General features: G+C 36.0%; 1 protein-coding gene across 2 annotated transcripts in view; it reads left to right on the top strand.

Annotated features, from left to right (window-relative positions):
• Window positions 1-1,849: 1,849 nt before the first annotated feature.
• Window positions 1,850-23,880, top strand: part of ARMC3 (armadillo repeat containing 3) — a 91,322-nt gene continuing 69,291 nt past the window's right edge. Inside the window, exons 1-4 of one of the 2 annotated variants that reach the window (XM_032880826.1) lie at window positions 1,850-1,876; window positions 4,256-4,320; window positions 5,189-5,237; window positions 16,419-16,536. In XM_032880826.1, the coding sequence (XP_032736717.1) occupies window positions 1,865-1,876; window positions 4,256-4,320; window positions 5,189-5,237; window positions 16,419-16,536 (244 nt within the window). In that variant the 5' untranslated portion in view covers window positions 1,850-1,864. Of the gene's footprint in view, window positions 1,877-4,255; window positions 4,321-5,188; window positions 5,238-16,418; window positions 16,537-23,880 lie in introns of those variants that run through there. The other variant, XM_032880825.1, reaches the window with a different exon arrangement.

The raw sequence follows: 23,880 nt of genomic DNA, 5'->3' as shown, positions 1-23,880 counted from the left end.
CTAATTATTTCATTTCCACCTGAAAGGCTTATGGTGGGGATTTAATGATGCAATTAACTGCTTCATCACTGCTTGGCTCATATGGGCATTCAACAAATGTTAGTTATTTACGAACATTTAGAAAGAGCCTAAGGTGGGGAGAAACACACATAAACAAATAAATTACAGTATCTTGTGAAAAGAGCAGAAATAGAGCAAGTGTAAGGTGCAGTGATGGCAAAAAATGAGAAATGTTTCACCATGTTTGGAGAAGCCAATGAAGACTTCGTGGAGGAAATCATGACTAAAATAAAATTTGAAAGACAAATAGATGGTTTTCATCCTGATTAGGAGAGTGAAGGGCATAAAATGTCATAGTGTACTTGGAGAATTATGCCTGCAGTTTGCCATTTCTTTCCTTTTCTTTCTTGAGTGATTAGAGAAGTTATTGCAGTATGAAGGAGTCAGCCAGAATAAGCTCTGGAATGCTAATTTAAGAATCTTGTTGTATCTCATCCTGCATGTGGTGGAGTGGTTGGGAGCCAGCAAAGAGGGAAACAAATTACAAGATTACTTTGGTCATCTTGGAGAAGGTGGATTGAAGCTAGGATGAATCTAGAGGGAGATAGACCTGTCAGAAGTCTTGTTAGATGAAATCAGGTAAAGGATGGTGACATTCAGTGCTTTAGCTATGGGAATGGAAAGGTGAGAATAAATTCAACACAGTTTTAGGGGAATTCACATAACTGAATATGAAGGAAAATGATTCCGAAATGACATTCACAATTCATGCTTGGGTATCTAGGTGGGTAGTGGTACCTCTTGATAAATAGAAAAAAACATATTCCTAAAGGGAAATAATGAGTTCAGGTGGGTAGTGTTGATATTTGAGATGCCTGTGGACATCCAGTTAGAGCTTTCCAGTAAGAGGAAGGATATGTGAACCTAGAGCTCAGTATTGAAGTCTGCTGGGGAGCTATATATATGGCAGTTGAAGTCACAAAAATAAAGATCACCCCGGAAAAGCATATAGTATGGGAAGGGAACCAGGGACAGGACCCTGGGAAATATCAACACTTAAGTCTATATAGAAAAGACCTTAAATGGTGGTCATAAAAGAAGGAAGATCAAGAACAAGTAGTATCAAGGAAACCAAGGAAGGTGTTTTAAGAATGAGGTATTATCAAGAGAGTTATACGCAGCAGTGATGTCAGGGAGGATGAAAACTAAGAAACAGACAAAGGATAGGAGTAGTTTTAGCAGTGGGATCAAACCAGATCACTGTGGTTTGAAGAGTGAATGGAAGTTAATACATGTGGAAATATCAAATGCAGGCAACTGTTTTGGAAACTCATAGTCAAGAAGAGAAAGAGAAAAATGGAATGAAGGAAATACAGGTTGAAAGGAGGTTTTTTGTTTGTTTCTGCTTTTTGTATGAGGCAAAGGCGAGACTTCACAGTATTCCTATATCAAAGGGGAAAAGGCTGAAGACCCAGGAGTGTATTATTTAACGCCCAATCCCAACCAGGAGACAGAAATCACAAGTTAGTTGATAGAAAATTTAATATAAAAATTCTTAAATATGTATAAAGCTGTTTATCAGGTAAGCTCTGCCTGCCTCAAAAACCTCTATCCTGCCTCAAAGCAGTGGACTCTGGGAGCAGAGGACGCCTGAGCTCCTTCCTTACCGACCGCTTTCTTAAGGCGGGACAATGAGTTCCTCCGGCTGCCGAGCGCGAGCTTCCTGGGCGGAGGCGCGCGCTCAGCTGCGCGCGCAGCCGCGGCCCGGTGTCGCCTAGCAACCAAGAACAACAGTGGCCTAGGAGGCGCGCGCCAGCCGCGGCGGGTGCAGTTCTCCAGGTCCGAGGAGCCTCGGCTTTGAGGGATGTCCTGGCAGGTAAACGCAGGAGTGGGGCTGAGCAGCTACTCCCGCGGTTTGGAGAGGCCCAGGGCCAAGGTCCCAGCAGAACTTGGGCCAGGAGAAGGTGCCCCGCGGGTGGGGACATCTGGGCCACCTGAGGGAACGAACGAACACCTTGGGGGGGGGGGGCGGTTGTCGGTCCCTGCTCTATGCCCGCAGTATTAGACGGGGTTCGGGGTGGGCTTCCTAAGCATCCCGCTGCCTGCCATTTAACAGGTGACAAAACTGAGGCCCGGAGAGGGCATCTGAGGGTCTAAGATTCCGCTACTTGACTTTCAGCAAATCAAGAAGCGAGTCCCCACTTGTTCTAGCCTTCCTCCTCCCCGGAAGTTTTTTCAAAAAAAAAAAAAAAAAAAAAAAAATCTCCCCATAGACTAAAATTTAAAGTCGTGTAGTCTGAAAGTTCACCAAGAAGTACAAATGATTGGTACATTTGCGGGGGAAAATGTGGCGCCTCTCTAATAATCGGGAAGATGCACATTTAAAGCAGATTTGTTTTCGTACTCAAGGCCGTGAAGTTCATGCATTTTCATCCAGTTATTTTCCTTTATCTTAAAGAAGCAGTTGCAGAATGTGGATGAACATTTTAGGTTTAAGGATGTTCATTGCAGACTTACCCGTAATTTCGGGAAGTTGGAAACAAGTGCTCAGCAATAGGGGACTGTCAGTATTTTTTAAATGACATGATATGCTGATTCATTGGAGATGATTGGAGCAATAAATGGAGAATGAACTCTCTTAAACTTGTCCATCAGTTTTCCTACGATATTAGGAAGTTGAGAATAGGGGCTAGGAATCCAGGTAGGCTGGTAAAATCACTGTAGAAAACACACGGAAAAAGGAACTATATTGAAATAGTGCTGATCTCCCTGAGTTTTTTCCTGAGTGATTTTTTTTTTTTTTTAAATCCAAGTGCCCTTCCTTGTTTTCCAAATTTTCTGTAATGAAATGTATTACCTTTTAAAGTAGACAGTAGACACAGAGCTATACACTTAAACATGATTAAAATCGCAAATTTTATAGTATGTTTATTTTAGCACAATAAAAGTCATCAATGGGCAGGTGGTAAAATAGTCAAGGAAAGCAGGTTTGCTTCAGTAGAAAGGATTTATTTTCTTAATTTGACATCTCTGAAGCTTTAAAGGAAAACAGATTTTTAAAGAATAAAATAATATAAGGTAATTTGGTTGTAGCATGTTGATTTTAAGTGAAATGTTGAATTTACAAAGTTAAAAAAAAAACACTTTAGGATTATCTTTGAGGCTTATTGCCTCTGGCTCTATGTCAGTTGTATACCTCCTCCTGCATTAACTGTTATGCTCAAGATGGCAATAAAAACACAAACTAAATGCTTCCTACTTCATGGTATTGCGTAGGAACAGCTCCATTGCTATAATCCTGTGTTAAGGCCATTCCAACCTCTACACTCTTCAATATGCAATTATTCAAAGCCACTATCTTAAAATGGGGAAAAGACGTTCCTGAGTGAAAATCAGATGACCTACAGTAATTTTGCATAGGTGTAATTCAGTTCTCAAACATTATTCAGAAGCAGTTCTTATGTAAATCAAAGGCTGCTGTATCTTGGAATTGGTTGCAAAGAGCTGTGAAGTCTCTTTTTCCTAAAGGTTAGTCGTAGGATAGATTTTCATTTGTCCAGAATAGTTTCTGTGCATCTGCTTGGAATATTATAGACACAAAGCCTAGGGTCTTTGTGCTTGTTAAGCATCTATGAAAGATGTTTGAATTTTGAAAAAAATATTGCCTCTAAAATCTGAAAAGAAAATTGAAAATTTAATGTTAAATTTTTTTATTAATATTAAGTAACATTTGAAAACAGTTTTCTCATTTTGTAAGAATTTCCAGGTGCACAAACTGCTGAATAATTTCAAATGCTAATTTCAAAACTTTTTAAGGCAAAAATTGTATTTAATGGAGAATGTGGGTGCATTTTAATGTTCAATATATTGGATATAATGTGAGGTAGTTCATCACAGCATAAACTTGCCCAGTGCAAGTTTTTCAAAGATCTTGAAATTTATGTGACCTGAGCTTAGGGATGTCTTTCAGAAGTCCCTAGGAGTTTTTCTAGGAACACATGGCTTTTTAAAATATGTGATAAATTAGGGTCAGTGTCCCTAATGCTAGGAGTTGCAGTTGTATCTTGACAGACTATCTGAACTAACTCTGACATTGTAGATTCTCTCCAAGGATTTTTCACTTCCCAGAATTTCTCTGGAAACTATAGTAATTTCCTTAAGACTAGTTTGTACCATCTGAAATTGCACAAATGCCAAGCATAACCCCACAAACTCTCATGGGAGAAGATTCAAAAGATTTCTGGGGTTATTCTAGCAGTCATCAACATCGGGAAAGTCCTCTGTACCCAAGTGGAGTTACTCCTCTGTGGTGTATCAACTGTGACTAACAATGCTCTTGACGTTTTTCCTGCACAGTCAAGGACATGCGAGGTGGAAAAGGGTCTTGCAAGCAGTAGTCCCAATTTCCCCAGTATACAATTCTTCACATTCTCAGTTACTTTTTTTATTGTGCTATGGGTTATATTAGAGAAAACTTCTGGTTATCTGGGAAAATGACACCAATGTTAGTCTAGTATTGGTATGTCTTGGGTATCATACATAAAATCATACTCCCAGGAAAAAGAGTTAATGATTTTTATAAATATCGAATGCCTAGTGTGCGCCAGATACTCTCGGGATAGATCAGTGTGAGAAAGCAGACCAAAATCCATCCTTTTGTGGTGAAACATTCTTGCAGATCTCAAAAGTAACTTGGATTTAGTCTCCCAAACCCTCTAAGTGAACTGTAAGCATGGTAAACTATTCCCAGTTATGTAAGTAAAAGTTATGTCTCTAATGCATTGTCTTCCTTACGACCTGGAAGCCAGGACTAATGCTCAAAAAATTCCAAAAACACTGAGAATTTGAAATAAGAATGTAGGTAACATATTTGTACATGTACAATAATTTCTACATATATTAGTAGAAATAACTAATATTAGTAGCATAGTCTCTTTTCATGTACAGTTAAAATATGGAAATAAATCTCTTTCTAAGGGCATAGGTGACATAGATTTGTACATTGTATAAACAATGTACAAATGACACTTTTTTTTTAAAGCAGGCTCCACTCCCAGCCTAGAGCCCAACATGGGGCCTGAACTCACAACCCTGAGATCAAGACCTGAGCTGAGATCAAGAGTCAGATGCTTAATCAACTGACCCACCCAGGTGCTCTTATTTAACTATTTATTGTATCTTTTTCCAGAATGGGTAAAAAGATAAAGAAGGAAGCAGAACCACCTCCTAAGGATGTGGTAAGTTTCTGATTTGAATATTATAGTAGCACATTAACAACCAGTTTTAAAAATAAATTGTTCAGTTTGGCACATACCAGTATATACATGAGTACACAGTGGCAGAAGTCCAAAGTCTGACTAATGATAAGATTAGTTAGAGAAATCTAACATTATATAAACAAACATTTACAATGTTGTCATTACATAATTAGCACAATTAGAGAATAATTATTAGCTTTTCCAGTATGTGGATGGCATGTTTATAAGCCTAGTTAATGAGCAAATAGTTTTGGTTTGTTCTTTTAAATATTTTAAATTTATATTTGCCTGTCTCTCATTAACGTTAATTATCCAAGTGCATTTTCAAAGATAACTAGAGTTTATGCTATAGTGACTAGATGGGGGTAGAAGGTTGTCTGAAGACCACCATTTGGACATCAGAAGTCTTGTATTTTCCAGTTCTATGGAGAGAAAAGTGTGGGTTCATCCTCTTTTTCTATTCCCAATATTTGAGTAATGCATTTCCTACAACACGAAACCCTGTCTCTCTTTTTTTATTTTTTATTTTTTTTTAAGATTTTTATTTATTTATTTGACAGACAGAGATCACAAGTAGGCAGAGAGGCAGGCAGAGAGAGAGGAAGGGAAGCAGGCTTCCCACCGAGCAGAGAGCCCGATGCGGGGCTCAATCCCAGCACCCTGGGATCATGACCTGAGCCAAAGGCAGAGGCTTTAACCCACTGAGCCACCCAGGTGCCCCCCCGTCTCTCTTTTAAAAGCATGGTTTTATCTTATTTCTTTAAGGTTTATCAATTACTGAAAGATTGTATTAAAAATAGAAAATGAACTTGGATAGTTTTCAGTGTGGAAACTTCTTTTGAAACAGACATTTGGTATCATTTTCTTCAAATAAAATGCAAATAAAAAAGTGCTTATAGTCAGTCAGTAGACTCACAGGATTTTATAGTTTGAGGGAGCTGAGCTTAGCGCAAGATCTTCCCAACAACACTGGAGTTTTGTGGTTACAAACGTGAGCTACATCCCAGCTATGCCTCTCATGAGCTGTGTTATTTGGCACAGTTGCCAAATGCGGCTGAGTTATTTCAGCTTTTCAAAAAAAAATTTCTTCAGTGCGAATTATAATGTCCAATTCATTTTGGTTGTTGTAGGAATTAAAATGAAATAAAGCACATCAAATTTTCAGTACCTGGCACATGGTTAACACTAGTAAATAAGACCTGTTATTATGGGACTCCTTCAGACTCTGACACAGGCGCACACACACACACACACACACACTCTATGTAACTCCTTATGGATGATCCTTCAGTACAGTTGGGAACAAAGACAGCAGAAGCATCTGTCTGCCCAGGCCTAGGAAAGCTTTGCAGAGATAGACGGTCATTGTGGTTCATGATACATTTTCATCATTCTAGTTGTTCTGCCTTTGGACATACTCCTAAAACATTCCAAATTCTCTTGTTTTTGCATTACCACTTTTTATTGCAAGATAGCATTTTTAAAAAGATTTTATTTTATTTTTTTAAAGATTTTATTTATCTGTCTATCTAACTGAGGGGGGAGAGACAGAGAGAACATTCAGGGGGAGGGGCAGAAGGGGGAGGGAAAGAGGCTCACACAGACTCCCTGCTAAGTGTTGGGCTTCACACCAGGACCTGAGATCATGACCTGAGCCTAAGTAAGTCAATAGTCAGATGCTTAACTGACTGAGCCACCCAGGTGCCCCAAGATTTTATTTTTAAGTGATCTCTACACCCAGTGTGGGGCTCAAGCTCACAATCCCAAGATCAAGAGTTGCATGCTTCACTGACTGAGCCAGTCAGGTACCCCACAAAATAGCGTTATTGACATCTTATTACCGGAAAGTGGATTAATGAACACAGTAGTGTTCGAACACTGTTTGATTAAAATTGGAATTAAGAGACTATTAAACAATAGATATATTTGTCTAGTACACTTTCTATAATTTTGCAGTGTCTTTCCTCTGTATTGCAGTCCTTGCAGGACACAGTCAAGGACTTGAGAAACAGTTTTAATCCTAGCATTACCAGAAATCTAGCTCTTGTTTCCTCATGAGGTTCACAACAGCCTTAGGGACAGCCAAAGTGTATGCAATGGCCAATGTCAAAGAAATTACTGCCTGTGTTTTCTTTGGGAGTTTTATGGTTTCAGGTCTCATATTTAAGTCTTTAATCCACTTGAGTTTATTTGTGTGTATGTGGTATAAGACAGTCGTCTGGTTTCTTTCTTTTCCCTACACCATTTGTTGAAGAGACTGCCTTTTCCCCATTGTATATTCTTGCCTCCTATGATGAAGATTAATTGACCATATAAGCATGGGCTTATTTCTGGGCTCTGATTCTGTTCCATTGATCTATGTGTCTTATTTTTGTGCCAATACTTTGCTGTTTTGATGGCTATAGCTTTTGTAGCACATCTTGAAATCTGGTATTGTTATAACTCCAGCTTTGTTCTTCTTTCTCAAGATTAGTTTGGCTATTTGGGATATTTTGTGGTTCCGTACACATTTTAGTATTATTTGTTCTAGTTCTGTGAAAAATATTTTTAGTATTTTTGATAGGGATTGCATCAAGTATCCCTTCATAGATGAATAGATAGAGAAGATATGAGATTTTATATATACATATATACACATACATACAATGGAATATTACTCAGCTATAAAAAGAATGCAACAACATGGAAGGACCTAGAGGGTATAATGCTAAGTGAAGTAAATCAAAGACAGACAAATACCTAATGATTTCAGTCATACATGGAATTTAAGAAAAAAACAAATGAACAAACAAAACAAGAGACAAACAGAAAAAACAGACTTTAAATTCAGAGAACAAACTGGTGGTTGCCAGAGGGAAGGTAGGTGGAGGATGAATGAGATAAACGGGATTTAAGAATACACTTATCTTGATGTGAACTGAGAAATGTACAGAATTTTTGAATCATATTGTACACCTGAAACTAATATAACATCCTATGTTAATTATACTTAAAAAAAAAAATAAGAGTGAGACCAAAAAAAAAAAAAGGCATGTTACAGTTACCAATGGTCCTTGACTATTGCCTTTCTTCAAGGTCCTTCCATCCTTCCCCTACTCTGACTTTATGTTAATAAAGCTAATAGATTAGTGTGAAAGTATGTAATCACTTTCTATCTTGAAAATTCAAATACTTCAAAACAGTATGCCATAGTTTAAGCTATCTGAACTTGGAATTTTTTCCGAGGTGTACTTCTTCAAAGTCTACAAATTTTTCTTGTACAAATTTTAAAGGAAAACCAAATTTAAAAGATAGATATATAGCTGCTTAAGAAAATAAACTTTCCTGTGTCAACAAATAACAACTTCCTTATAGAGTTCCTAAAAACATTATTTCCAAAGATTTGTATTTTTATTAGTCTTTCATCTACTATTTAAAATGGGTTATGGGGACAGAAAGAAGAATGTTCAGTTATATGGTTAAAACAAAAAGCTCCCTTTGCTTTTCTTATTTTCTCATTGTCAAAGCATACATCTAATATATGCCTGTATGGTTTATTGACCTCCATTCTTTTTCATGAAATTGACCACTACCTAAGAAGATGCTTGGATGTGGGGAAGATACAGCTTGAGTGAGCAGTGCAAGATTCTGCCTTCCCACATCATTTCCATGTCTAGCTGAAAGGTTGTTTGTGATGCTTTAAATAGAAGGCAAACTTCTTGTAGAGTGATTGCATAAGAGAGTTACTAACAAAGGACCTTAGTAGCCAATATTTAATATAAGGCAAGATATTCAGTGACTGAGAACATAGGCTGCAGAGTTATACTACCAGAATCTGAATCCTCACTCCATCATCCATCATTTGATCCGGGGCAAAGTTTCCAAACTCTGTCCGTTCCAGTGAGGATGTAATGATAGCCACCTCGTATCTACTCACAGCAACGAGACAACATAGATAAATAGAAGATGCTTAGAACAGTGCTTGGCACTAGATAAGAACTCAGTAAAAGTGGTTATTTTGAATCATGCAGTTGAGGGTACTCTTCATTACTCTGTAAAACTTTAGAGTTTTTATGAATTGTCTCAGGAGGCAGGGAGATCAGCTGTGGAAGACCTGCTGGCCACTGAAGTTCCCGGTGGCCTGGGTGTGGCCATTATGATTCATGGTCAGGTCTTCAAGTCTATGAGCATGGAACTTTCATTTGCTTAATACTTCAGAGGAAATCAAGTTTCAGTGGATAAATCCACAGCATCTAAACTCACAAGGGATGATGGTTCTGTAATCTCACTAAGTATCAAGTTAAAGAACGTTTATGTTCATGGGTCAGCACCTTTTCTCCATAGTTCGATGCCATATGGGGGAGGAGTATGAGTCAGAGCAACAGGCAATAACAGAACTTGCTCCCTCACCTGGGCAACAAAACCCAGTTCCTTGCAAGAGTGGGATGGCTCCAGGGTCCTTTTTCTCCAGGACGCTTTCATCAACCTCAGAATGCAACCCTTAATGCTCTGTCACCGACTGCCAAAATGGACTTATTTCAGAAATGAAGCTTCATGGGACTTTATTTTCCTGTCTTTTGCTCTCATCACAGATAAATAAAATGTCATAGTTTAGGGGTGCCTGGGTGGCTCAGTGGGTTAAAGCCTCTGCCTTCCCTTCGGCTTGGGTCATGATCTCAGGGTCCTGGGATCCAGCCCTGCATGGGGCTCTCTGCTCAGCAGGGAGCCTGCTTCCTCCTCTCTCTCTGCCTGCCTCTCTGCCTACTTGTGATCTCTGTCTGTCAAATAAATAAATAAATAAAATAAATCTTTAAAAAGTCATAGTTTAATAAAAATTATTATAAATTAATAAACATATACAAAACTGTATAAAAAAATATCAGCTTGCTTACCTAGCTCTAAACCTTTAATTTGGGTCATAGAGAAAACCAGAGACCATTTTAGCTGTTTTCATTTTCATTTTTACACTTTTTAGCAGATTTTAACTGATGTTTAGATATTCTTTACTAAAAGTTCATACTAGAGTGGTAGTCTGCTTCCTTCTGTTTATCTGTCTTTCTTTTCCTGCGTAATTGGTTCCTCGTGACCTGAGACCACTGATGTAGTAAACACATTCCAGTCGACATCAAAAAAGCCTTTTATTTGCCCTTACTGGTACCATAAAAGTCACTAAACTGTCATGATTTATATACTTTCACTGAGTTCAACTTTATAATTTTGTATTCTTTTATACCTGTGCTAATGCAGTAGTCACTGGCCACATGTGGTTATTTAAATTTAAATTTACAATAATTAAAGTAAAATCAATCAAAATTAAAAACTAAAACTTAAATGAAAAATTCAGTTCCTCCATCACATTACACTTCAAGTGCCCAAAAGCCCCACGTGGCTTGTGACTTCTCTATTGGACGATGAAGAATCAGAACATTCCCATCATTGAAATTCTACTGGGCAGCACCGTTCTAGACAATCTTGTTTCCTTACCAGAGATATAAAAATATCTCTATGAGTCTATAGCTTCTCTAATTAACTGAGCTTAAAATTTCAAGTTTAGCCAAAATGCTTCCCCTTTATTACACTCTTTCTATAAATAACTTTTGTTCATCATTTATTTTGTACAGAGCGTGAAATTATAATTTCACAACCAGCTTGCTGGTGACTGACTGTGAGCTCCTCACAGGAAAGCAGATGGGATATGTAATTACAGCACAGTATTATTTATTTAGTTGTGTGGCATTCTGTTATAGCTATCATTTTATTCTCAGCACCTATTTTAATAAAAAATTACTATAATGCTGTAGGCTCTGTAGGAGAAACAAACGTCATGCCAAGTTTCTCCACTCTCTGCTAAATATTGGTATTTTTCCTCCTTTAATAGCCCTTTAGATTGTGGGTCTCACAGTTTGAATCTTCCCTTTAAGCTTCTTGTAACCCATATCATCTTTTTCTTAAGGATGACCAGAAGACATGGCAAAATACTGAAGTGTTTTCTCAACCATTAAAGAAGGATTAAAGATATTTATGATAGTTTTAGTTTAAATATATTTTCATGTACTCCTTTGACAATTGTAGTCATTGTGTCATGACATAGCCTTGTTTTAACATGGCATATTTATTCACATGCTTATAAAGTCAGCTTTAAAAATATTGAAATACCAGAATAGCAAATATTCTAGTTGGAGGAAACAGTCACTTAACAAATAATAATATAATTCAGACAGCAATGATCAATGAGGAAAAATAAAGTAGTCTATAGGGATGGAGAGTGATCAGGCTACTTTAAATAAAATCCATGTCAGGGCAAGCTTTCCCAGTGGGGTCACACTTAAGAAAGACAAATGGAATGAGGAAGTATGCTATGCAAATATCTGGAGAGAGCACCCCAGCCAGAGAATAATAACTAAGGCCTTACTTAGTATGTGCAGGAAATGCCAAGAAAGTTGGTATGACTGGAAATTACAAAGCAGGGAGTATAAGGTGGGTGCCAAAGGTGGTGGGATGATGGTGATGATTGTTTTTTTTCCTAATGTGCAAAAAGGGGAATCCAGTGGTAAGCTATAAGTAGAGGATTAGCAGCATCTCATTTATATTTAAAACAAAAAGCACAAGAGCATTCTAGCTCCACTGTGAGAGGAAAGTGAAAACTGGAAGACCGATTTGGAGGCTGTTAACAGAGGAGCCATAAACTATGCAGCTAGCCCCAGATGGTAATTGTGAAGGCAAGAAGTGGCCATAGTCAGGATCCATGTTGAGGGTAGAGTTGACAGAATTTGCTGATGGTTTGCATGTGTTGTGTGAGAAGAAGAGGAGTTGGGGGATGTTTCAAGGTTTGGCTTGAACAACTGAGCAAATGATGGTAAACTTACTGAAGAAGACACATACACCAAAGAAACAATGCAATGTCTTGAGTGCTATTATAGAGAAGTTCAGAGGAATATAGCTGTGAAAAAAAAAAAACAAACAAACAAAGCAACTCCCTCAAACAACAACAAAAACCAAGGATTTTCAATATCAAAAAAGCAAAAAACATTATCCAGAAGGATGGAGGCCTGGTAATTAAAGTCAGCCTTAAGCTTCTACAGTTTCTAGTATTGTTTATTATTTTAATTCTCTAGAAGTGAGATAAAAATGTCAAGTGATAGGTAACATGGTGATCACTGATGATGGTCTTAGTACTATTTTGGTGAACTGATGAGGATGAAAGTCAGTTTAGAGACGTTCAGCAGGAAGTGTGAGAAGGAGCAAATGGAGAAAAATCAATAGTTCACAAAATTTTTGACCAAAAGGGAAGGAGAGATAGGATAGCATCTGGAAGGTGATTAACATCTAGGAAAAGATTATTTTTGTTTTAAAATAAGAGAGTTTTGAGAAGCCAAAGTTTAGAGAGACTAAGATGGCTGGAATTTGCAGGGCCGAGTGCCAGAGAGGAGGGAAATACATAGAAAAATAGCTCCAGAAATTTGGTTAATGGTCCCCTTGATTCTTTGAAGTCTAAGCAGCACAGGGTGAAACTCATGCTCATGACAAAGAACAGGCATGAACAACTATCAGGGAGATGTAAGCTGCATAATTTTTAGACTCATACAGGTCTGGAAGACATTCTGATTTTGACCCAAAAGATTGGAGAGATCTTATTGAACATCTGGGGTATTAAATAGAGCCCCCAGCAAGGTCGTGCCTTAGTAGTAGAATGGTTAATCCAGCCCTAGAGCAAACGCTTCCCCAGGCTTGCTGTAATAAGGCTTTAAAACAGACCTTAAATAGATCAAGCTGAACCATAAATAAAACAACTGTCAAGCAGAACAAAATTCAACATCTTTTAAGAGAACCCCCCTAAAAGAATCCAGACACTCAACAACGTAATTTTCACAATGTTTAGCTGCCAATAAAAATTATTATATATGCAAAGAAATATGTGATCTAGTCAGAAGAAACTCCGTTGTTAAGCCAATAGAAGAGATAAAATTGGATACTAAAAAAATTTAACTATCCAAAAGAAGATAGGAAAAAAGGAACCAGGGACCAAATCAGAGAGAGAGAAAACAACTAACAGGATGGTCCATTAAAACCCAATTATATCTATAACTATATTAAATGTAAATGATTTAATACTCCAATTAAAAGTGAGAGATTGTCATACTGAATAAAAAAACAAGATCCAAAATATAAGCTGTCTATAAGAAATCTCCTTTCAGTATAAAGATATGGATAGGTTAAAAGTAAAAATAAGGAAAAAGATACACTGAAATAATCATAAGAGAGCTGGAGTGTCTATATTAATACTAGATAAATTATATTACAGGGCAAATAATATTACCAGAGAAAAAGAGATATATATCATCATAATTAAAAGGTTCATTTGGAAAAATGGTCCTAAATGTTGTTCACCTAATAACACTTGTTTAAAATACATGAAGAAAAAAATGATACCATTTGTCCTTAGCATCAAAAATAATGAAATATTTAGAGATAAGTTTAATAAAATAAATGTAATGCTTATATGCTGAAAAACTATAAAACATTGCTGAGACAAATTAAAGAAGACAAATAAGTGAAGAGATATACTTGTTGGATACAGATACATTGCTGGTGGGAACACAAGACAGTAAAACAATTTTGGAAAAAAAATTATTATTATTATTATTTTTTTTTTAATAAAACTAAACATGCAGTACCAGACAAGCCAGAAATTCTACTGCTAGGTATTTATTCAAGAGAAATGAAAGCATATTTCTACAAGAAGACTTATATGAAAATGCCCATTGCAGCTTTATTCATAATGGTCCCAAATGGAAACAACCCAAAGGTCCATCAGCTGAGTGGATAAATAAATAGTGTTGTATTCATACAATGAGATACCACTCATTGTTAAAAAGGAATGAATCACTGATACATGGAACAATCTGAATGAATCTCATAAGCATTGTGCCAAATGAAAGGAGCCATACATAAAAGGTACCTATGTAATAATTTTATATTAAATAGTCAAAATTAATCTATAGCAAAAGGAGGCAGATCAGTGGTTGCCTAGAGTGGATATGGGAAAGGGAGTCAACTGGAGAGAGAGGCAGGAGCAAGTATTTTGGGGTAATGGAAAGTTCCACATATCATTGGTTATACATACGAGTTTAATAAAATTCATCATACTTACACTTGGGTGGATTTTGTCAAATCTAAGCTGGCCCTCTGTAAAGTAGACTCAAACAAAGTAATGGGAATAATTTGTTAGGTGGAAGGTGATTACTTAAGAGAAAAAAAGGATGATTAATGGTATGACATAACTGGGAATATGTATGTTCTATGAGAGTGGGGGAATTGGTTATCTTGTTTAATGTGTGCTCTTCTCAGTGAAATGCATTTATTAGGGGTTGAATGAGTGTTTATTGAATGAATGAGTGAATTAAAGATGAATAGGTTAAAAATCCAAAACACACATTAGATATTGGGCTTAGGTAGTAGGAGAAGCATTTCCTTTAATATAATACAGGGATATGTGTAGAGGCTCTTGTGAATATGTGAGGCTGTTGTGAATTTGTTGATCATGAATTTATAGTAATACTGTTTTTCCCTACAGTTTAATGTTCTCTAAGAATGCTCAGATGCTTGAGCACAAAGGCAAAGAGAGAAATTCTTAGTGTCTGTTCATGGTTTGGATATTCTAAAATTGATTTGGTGAGAAGACAGAAGGACACAAAGGTTTATTTAGGGTTTGGCAGGAGTGTTATTAAAATAATAGATCATTAAATCTAAGCAGGATAAGAAATAAAGTGAAGTAAGAGTAAGACACTTAGAGTAAGACATACACAAACAACAGCTTTAATTTGGATGTTAGATGATGCTCTCCTGACATCCAACAGCCATTTCCCCTACAAGGGGGATTTTTATTCCAGCTGTGCCCTTTTAAGTCATTGCTTACTGCTGTCTTCTCTGCTCTCCCAACCTCACACAATTATGCTTCCTTACTCAGAGTAATCTGTCCCTCCATTCTTAGCCTGAAACTGAACATCAATTTTTGTTATATACCCAGACACAATAAGATGTCCATTTAGGAAGGGCCAACACAAAGAGCCAGCTAAAACTTTGAAATTTATTTTTTTTTTTCCCCTTTAACATAAACAGAACACCCTCCTTCTCCAGTCTCTGGATATGGAAGAAAAATGGTGTGATAATTTGTTTTCACCTTGACTGAAGAAATCCCGTAGGAGCCATGAATTTGTTATTGTGCATCATGGCTACCCATGAATTCTCAAGATCTCATAACACAATAGAGATTTTCCTAGAGCTCTATACTTTTTCTTTACACTGTATTACCATTTGCCCTGTTTCAGATTTTATCCAAATGGGTTTTACATTTTCTTATATGTGGTTTTCTATTGCTTTTTAGTTATTTTGCATATGTAATTTCTGCTTTCTCATAAAGAGTAGTGATTAGAAGCAAGTACTGATTATTAGAACTGTCAGGGTATCTAATATATACCGGTACTCAAGGATTCTTGTGTATCAACTTAGAATTATGCTAGTATATGTTATTTAATGATCATCTATTATGTGCCAGACAATGTGCTAAGTGCTTTACATATATGATCTCTAATCCTCTCCTTGATCCTTCGGGGAGAATATGTATCATTATGCCCATTATACAGAAAAGGAAAACTGAAATTCTAGCAGTATAAGTAACTTGCTTGATTCCACATAGCTAAGTTGAGAGACTAGATCCGTCAGATTCCAAAGTGCTTTGCTCTTCCTGCGATTACTCCAGGAATTCCAAAGCCACCAATACTGGCACTATCTCTCTATCAGTGATGGTTTTTTTTTTTTTTTTAAGATTTTATTTATTTGTCAGAGAGAGAGGGAGAGAGAGCGAGCACAGGCAGACAGAATGGCAGGCAGAGGCAGAGGGAGAAGCAGGCTCCCTGCCGAGCAAGGAGCCCGATGTGGGACTCGATCCCAGGACGCTGGGATCATGACCCGAGCCGGAGGCAGCTGCTTAACCAACTGAGCCACCCAGGCGTCCCATCAGTGATGTTTTTTAAATGAAAACTTTACGGTGCACTTCGTGGGCAGTGACCACATCCTTTTTGTATGATTACGTTCTCTTCAAGTTTCTAGACACTGTTCATTTTTTTATGTGTTTTTTAAAGCTCATACATGAACGTGACATTTTTTCTCTCTACATTTCAGTTTGACCCCTTAACGATTGAAAGCAAAAAAGCAGCCACTGTGGTGTTAATGCTTAATTCTCCAGAAGAAGAAATTTTGGCTAAAGCATGTGAAGCCATTTATAGATTTGCTTTAAAAGGTTTGGTTTTTTCAGTTTATTTTTCCATTTCATTAGTTTCTTAAAATATTTACTACATAATGGGCCCTTTCTTCCTAGTCTTTAATTCACTTCTTGTCAGATGAATTCTTTCAGACAACCAGAATATCATTTAATGCATTACCTGAAAGTAATATATCTCCCTAAGTGCCTATCTTAATCTTAAGGAGTAATTTAGTCACTGCATAGAATAGTCATCTTGAAGGTTTTGTTGTAGTTTAAAAAATTGTAAGTCACAGGAGCTGCAAGAACTCCCAGTGGTCAAAGCTGGAACAATTTGAGCAACAAAATAAAGTAGTATTGAATTATAACTCAAAGTATAAATAAGTATTTATGAGCCTGTACTGATATAAATAAATAATTGAATAAGTAAATAAATGAGAGAGAAAATAAAAAACTCCCATGCAGAAGAATTCCAAATAATTTATGTACTCTGACCTCAAGGAGGCAGAATGTAACTTTTCACTCTGTGGGTGTGGGCTTTGCATAGGGACTTCTTTTCAAAGATTACAATATGGAAATAGGGAAAAAAGAGTAAGTTCATAGTGGAGAAACCTGACAAGCACTACTGAGTCAGGTGATCAAAATCAGCATCAATAGTGATAAGTCATAGTGATAATATGTGAACTTGACATGATGTAATGAAAAATGGCACTTCTGTTATTTTTCCCCAAAACTTAGAACCCTGAAATCAAACAAGTTCCAAGTCAGGGACATTCTACAAATACGTCTAACCAGTACTCCTCAAAACTGTCATAGCTATCAAAAACAAGAAAAGTCTGAGAAACTCATAGCCAAGAGGAGTTGAGGATAGGATATATGACTAATGTCACAGGGGACCCTGGATAGGATCCTGGAACGGAGAAGGAACATTAGGCTAAAAGTAAAGAAATCTGAATAAACATGGACTTTAATTAATAGTAACATATTAATATTGGTTTATTAATTATAACAAATGTATCTACTAATACAAAATGTTAGTAATGGGAACATGGGTTTAGGATATGTGGTAACTCTGTTCTATCCTAGCAATTTTTGTGTAAAACTAAAACCATTATAAAAATTAGAATTTATTAAAACACTATACATGTTACAAGTTAGGTTCTATCTCAAGGATTATTCATAGAGGGTTTATAATCATAAATGATAATTGTATTCTAATTCATTCCAAGTGATGATAAAAGTAGACTTTTATTATACTGTATAACATTTTAATTGAGAATACTGAAGAGTTTAGTATAACTTTGTATTTTTAACAAAACCATTTAAACTAAGAAGGGAGCAATTTGAATTTTAAGGAAATGATACTTACATTTAAGGAAATGATACTAAACATTGTTTTGGGACTTGTATGAGAGAACAACAAATCACTCAAGTAGCAAATGGTGAAATACTCACCTTGCTATATTTCACTCTAGTTATTGGGAATCCAGATAAAAACCAGAATCATTGCTTCTGGCAGGTATGGTTCATGAGTAATTGTGTAGAATTCTGAGCTGGATTTCAGGGAGACGTTGGATCATGAAGTTAGGGCAACTTGAGTCTCACTCAGCCATACAGAATCATCAAATGCCGTCTTTTTTTATATGACATGAGGTAAAGAAATAGATAGATATTTTATGTGAAATCAATACAGAAATTACTGTAAGTCTGGTGTTCTATACTAGCAGTATTTTCTGACTGTGTTTTTAAGATAAATGATGAGACATTACCTCCTGGCCATGATGGACCAAGGGGTCAAATTTACTTTCCTGATTGAAACAACTAAGAAAATAAGAATCTATGAAATAACAGTTGGCAAAACACTGGATATTAGGCAATGAATGACAGACCATTGAGAGATAGGAAATGAAAGAAATAAACTTTGATTACCTCAGCTTATTGATTTCAGAGAATTTCCAGGACCACATCACAGGAAGGGGTATCCTGTACAGAGCCTTGTAGACTCTGAGAAGACAGATCTAAGAGTTCAGGGAGACAAAAGCAGCAAGAGTTTTCAGTAACAGAGAGGAAAGAGAACTCGGGAGATTGGCAAAGGGTCTGATTCAAGTGTTCAGCTGAGTACTGATAAGGAGGTATGTATGTGGGAACTACTTGAAGTCAGACAAAGCACTTAACAGGATCAGATTTAACAGCGCCTGGTGCTCACACAGGGCCACAAGTTGTGCCTATTTCCATCAGCCAGACTAGAAAACTTCAAGATTCATGGAGAATTATATAGAATACACCGAAGGGTCTTGCTTCAAGAGTTAGAAATTATTAGCCTTAGATTGAACTTTGCTCTAGTACCACCTAATAAATATTTTAAAAAGCAAGACCTAAAGTGATCAAATTGTTTCTGGATAATTATTTCCCAAAACAAATTTGAAGAATACAAAAATTACCACTTACCATCTAGGTAAAATTTATAATGTCTGGCATCCAATAAAAAATTACCAGGCATGAAAAGAAGCAGGAAAATATAACCCATAATGAGGATAAGTCATCAGTAAATAAAAACTGACACAATGTATGTGTAAGTGTAAAGAAGAGAAGGACAGAAAAAATGTTAGAAGAAATAATGGCTCTGAATTCCCCCAACATGAAGATCATAAAAAACCAAGCACAATAAATATGAAGAAAACTACACCAAGGTACAACAAAATCAAATTGCTTGAAAAGAGTGATAAAGAGAAAATCTTAAAAAGCAGCCAGGGGAGAAGCACATTACATTCAGAGGAACAAAAATAAGGATGACAGTAGATTTATCATCACAAATGATGCAAGCAAGAAGTCAGTGGAGCAGCATCTTTAAAATACTGAAAGAAAAATAAACTTTAATCCTAGAATTTTATTCCCAGCAAAAATATCTTTCAAAAAACACAAGTGAGATAATGTCTCAGACATTCAAAAGCTGAAGCAGTTTATTGCAAGCAGACCCACACTACTAATTGTAGTAAAGTAGGTCCTTCAGGAAGAAGGAAAATTGACACTAGATGGAAATGTGGATCTACACAAAATAATAAAGATAGAACACTAGAAATGTTAACACACAAAGGTTTTTCTCATTATTTAGATCACTTAAAATTGGTTATTTTAAACAAAAAGAGTAACCATTTCCTGTGCAGAAACACTTATAAAAACAAGATAAATGACAACAATAGAACCAAGGTAGAAAGGGGAAAAATGGAAGTATACTACTGTAAGTTTCTTGCACTATATGTGAAGTGGTCTATCACGACTGGAAAGTAGACTGTGATAAGGATGTTTACTACAGAATTTAATACAACCACTAAAATGACAAAGAATAATATCAAATAAGCCAACAAAAGAAATGAAATGGAATCATCAAAATAATATTCAATTCATACAAAGAAGGCAAAGATGAAAAAAGGAAAACAAAGAATAATGAGATGCACAAAAAACAAATAACAAGATGGTAGACTTAAACCTAATGATATCAACTATCAAACTAAATGTAAATGGTCTGGTAGTCAATTAACAGGGAGATAGTGCTATAGTCTATAAAAAGCAAGACCAAACTACATGCTACATCCAAGAAATGCATTTAGAATGTAATGACACAAATAACTTGAAAGTAAAAAGATAAAAAAAGATATCCTATATCAACACTAATCAAAAGAAAGCTGGAGGGACTATATTAATATCAGAATAATAAAAGCAGTATCAGATAAAAAACATCATTTTATAATAATAAAAGAGTCAATTAATCAAAAAGCTATGAAAAATAAAATAAGATGAAAACAGAGAGGGAGGCAAACCATAAGTGATTCGTAACTATAAGAAACAAACAGGATTGTTGGAGGGGAATTGGGTGGGGGAATGAGGTAGTTGGGTGATGGGCATTAAGGAGGACACTTGATGTAACGAGAACTGGGTATTATATGAAACTAATGAATCATGAATTCTACCTCTGAAACTAATATTACAGTTTGTGTTACTACATTGAATTTAAATAAAGGAAAACAAAAGAAGCTATGAAAAAACCTAAACAATTATTAATGTCAGACCTTCAAAATACATGAAGTTAGAGATTCAGGGAGAAATAAACACCCACAATTACTGCTGAGGACTTTAATAACCTTCTATTAATAAATAAAAGAACAAATGGATAGCAAGTCTATAAGGATATAAAAGATTTGAACAGCAATATAAATTAATTTAACCTAATTGATATTTATAGAACACTCCAAGCAGAATAACATTCTTTTCAATGCATACAGGACATTTATCAAAATAGGTGGTATTCTGAGCCATAATACAAGCCCTAATAATTTTATTTTTAAGTCTTAATAAATGTAAAAGAATTACAATCATTTAAATATATGTCATACCACAATAGAATTAAATTGAAAATCACTTAACACAATGGACTCTGGATAATCATTAAATAGTTAGAAGTAAATTACACACTTCTAAATAATCTGTCAGTGAAAGAATACAAAAGGAAAATCCAAACTGAAGATGAAAACATAACACATAAAAATAAAAATTTGTGGGATGCTACTAAAAGAGTATCTGGGTTAGCCAAAACTTTCTTAGATATGACCCTAAAAACATAATCCGTAAGAGGACAATTGATTGGATTTTATCAAATTTACCCTAAACACACACATCACCAGAAAAGATACACAGAGGGCAAATAAGCACATGAAAAGACATCATATGTTATCAGGAAATTGCAAAGTAAAGCAATAATGAAATATCACTACACATCGATTAGAATGGCTAGAATTCTAAAAACTGACAACATAAAATGTTGGTGAAGATGTGGAAACAACAGGGACTCTCATTCATTGCTGGTGGGAGTTCAAAATAGTACAGGCACTTCGGGAGATGATTTAGTAGTTTCTTAGAAAGCTAAACATGATCTTACACATTTCTCAAAACCTATAGAATTGGAAAACACATACAGTGAACCGTAATATAGATTATCAACTCTACTTAATAGTTACATATCAATATTGGTTTATCAATTGTAACAAATGTACCACATAATGCATGACTTTAATAATAAAAGAAATGGGGGAGGAAAGGGAGATGGAGTATATGGGAACTCTGTATTTTTTCTTCATTTTTTAAAAAGATTTATTTGAGAGAGAGAGAGAGAGAGAGAACATGAGCAGAGGTGAGGGGGAAGGGCAGAGGGAGAGACCCCGGAGCCCAACACAGTACTCGATCCCAGGACCCTGAGATCATGACCTGAGCTGAAATTCAGTCAGCGGCTTAATCGACTGAGCCATCCAGGTGCCCGTGTTCATTTTTTAATAAACTTGAAACTGCTCAAAAAAAGTCTAGTAATTTTTAAAAAAGATGTGCTATAGACAAGAAGAAAATTTTTGTTAATCATATATCTGATAAAAGATTTGTGTCCAGAATATATAAAGAACTCTCAAAATTGAATAATAAGGGGCACGTGGGTGGCTCAGTTGTTGAGCGTCTGCCTTCAGCTCAGGTCATGATCCCAGGATCCTGGGATCCAGCCCTGCATGGGGCTCCCTGCCCAGCAGGGAGCCTGCTTCTCCTCCCTCTGCCTGCCACTCTGCCTACTTGTGCTCTATCTTTTTGTCAAATAAATGAATAAAATCTTTTTTTTAAAAACCTCAATAATAAAACAAACAAAATTTAAAAATACATACGAGCAAGAGATTTGAACAGACACTTAACCAAAGAAATATATGGATGGCAGAAAGGTACCTTATGCTCACCATCATCAGTTGTGAGGGAAATGCAAAGTAAAACCATGATGAGATAATACCTCACACCCTCTAATGACTATCATCAGAAATATGGACAGATGTGTTGGCTAGGATGGGGAAAAATTGGAACTTTCACATTCACTTTGGAACAGTTTGTCAGTTTCTCGAAAAGTTAATGCACACCAACCATATATGGTCCAGCCAAATCACGGTATATCCATATAATAGAATAGTAAATGACAATAAATAGAGTTAACTATGATATATGCTACAACATGAATTAATCTCAAAATAGTTAGACTGAGCAAAACCAGGCAATAATGAACTCATACTGCGTGATTATATAAAGTTCTGGGAAAGGCAAAATAATGTATAGTAACAGGAGGAAGAGATCACAGTGTCAAGAGGGCACTTTTGGGGTGTTAGGTATTTTCTTCATGATAGCGTTGGGTTTCATTGGTGTAAAACACGTGTCAAAACTTATCAAGTGGTTCTCTTTAAATATGTAGTCTATTATATGTCAATGATCTCATCAAAGCTTTAAAAAAGAATAAAAGTAGATGTAAAAGATGACATAGGTTGTTAATTTTGCAAATCCTCTTCTTCCAATCATAAAATTATAATATATAGCATTATTTTAAATTTTTTTAAAAATATGTTTTAATGAAGAAATAATTCAAGTTATATAATAAAAGTCTCTAGAATGAAAATTTAAAGAAGCTATTAACTTTTATAACAATCTGATATATAATATATGCTTTTATTTAAGCATAAGTACCTTAAAATTTATCTTAAGATCATTTAACAAAATGTTTTCATCTAAGAAATTAAGTTTTAAATTTCCATAAAATACAAATATTGGAAGATTTGAAAAAAAGTTTGTAAGAGTCAATGGTGCATATTTCAACGTATCCTTACCAGGTGACAGATTTGACCATATAGATACAGGGCAATTCCATGGGCTCTAAGAATATATAGTCTGTGTCTTACCAGAATGTGGACCTACAACTTAAAATATAAAATACTCTAATTTTATGAGAAAACTGAGACAAGAAAAGTTAAAATGACTTTAGTGTACTCTCAAATTAATTTTGAAAGTGAAATCTATATTTTCATTGCCTGTGAAATTGAAAAGCTGAAATTAATCAGGATGTAAACATTATTCCTGACTTTGTACAATGCTATCCCACTCATCAAGATATAGACAGACAACTTCTACAGTTAAGCAAGACTCTGGCCTTACCTGGCCTTCTGGTTCTGGGGCTTCTTGCCAACCTAAGGAGTCCCCAGTGACCCCGGCTGCTCCCCTCTGCAACGCATTCCTCCGTGCTGGCTGTGGGCACATCTTGCCTGACAAAATAGGAGCTATAACCCCATTGGGTGAAAAATGAACCCCTGGAACTCACACACCACCCCACTTTAACTCAAAGTGGGGACTGTGTATGTTAAGGAAGTCTTGTGATTAATTATGCCAATCCATGACTGGCACTATGCTAGACACTGAGGGATATGAGAGAGTAGAACGGGTAGGTTGTCTGTCCTCATGGAAAGTAAGTGGAACAGGCAGACAAAGCAAGGAGATCACCAAGTGGTATGAAGAAGGTAGACTAAAGAAGGATAAGAAATG

The sequence above is a fragment of the Lontra canadensis genome, unplaced genomic scaffold (genome assembly GCF_010015895.1).
Source record: "Lontra canadensis isolate GAN:19392208 unplaced genomic scaffold, GSC_riverotter_1.0 scaffold72, whole genome shotgun sequence".
In the NCBI taxonomy this organism is placed as follows: Eukaryota; Metazoa; Chordata; class Mammalia; order Carnivora; family Mustelidae; genus Lontra; species Lontra canadensis.
The sequence above is the reverse complement of the archived record's forward strand: the minus strand, read 5'-3'. Positions and strand labels throughout refer to the sequence as shown.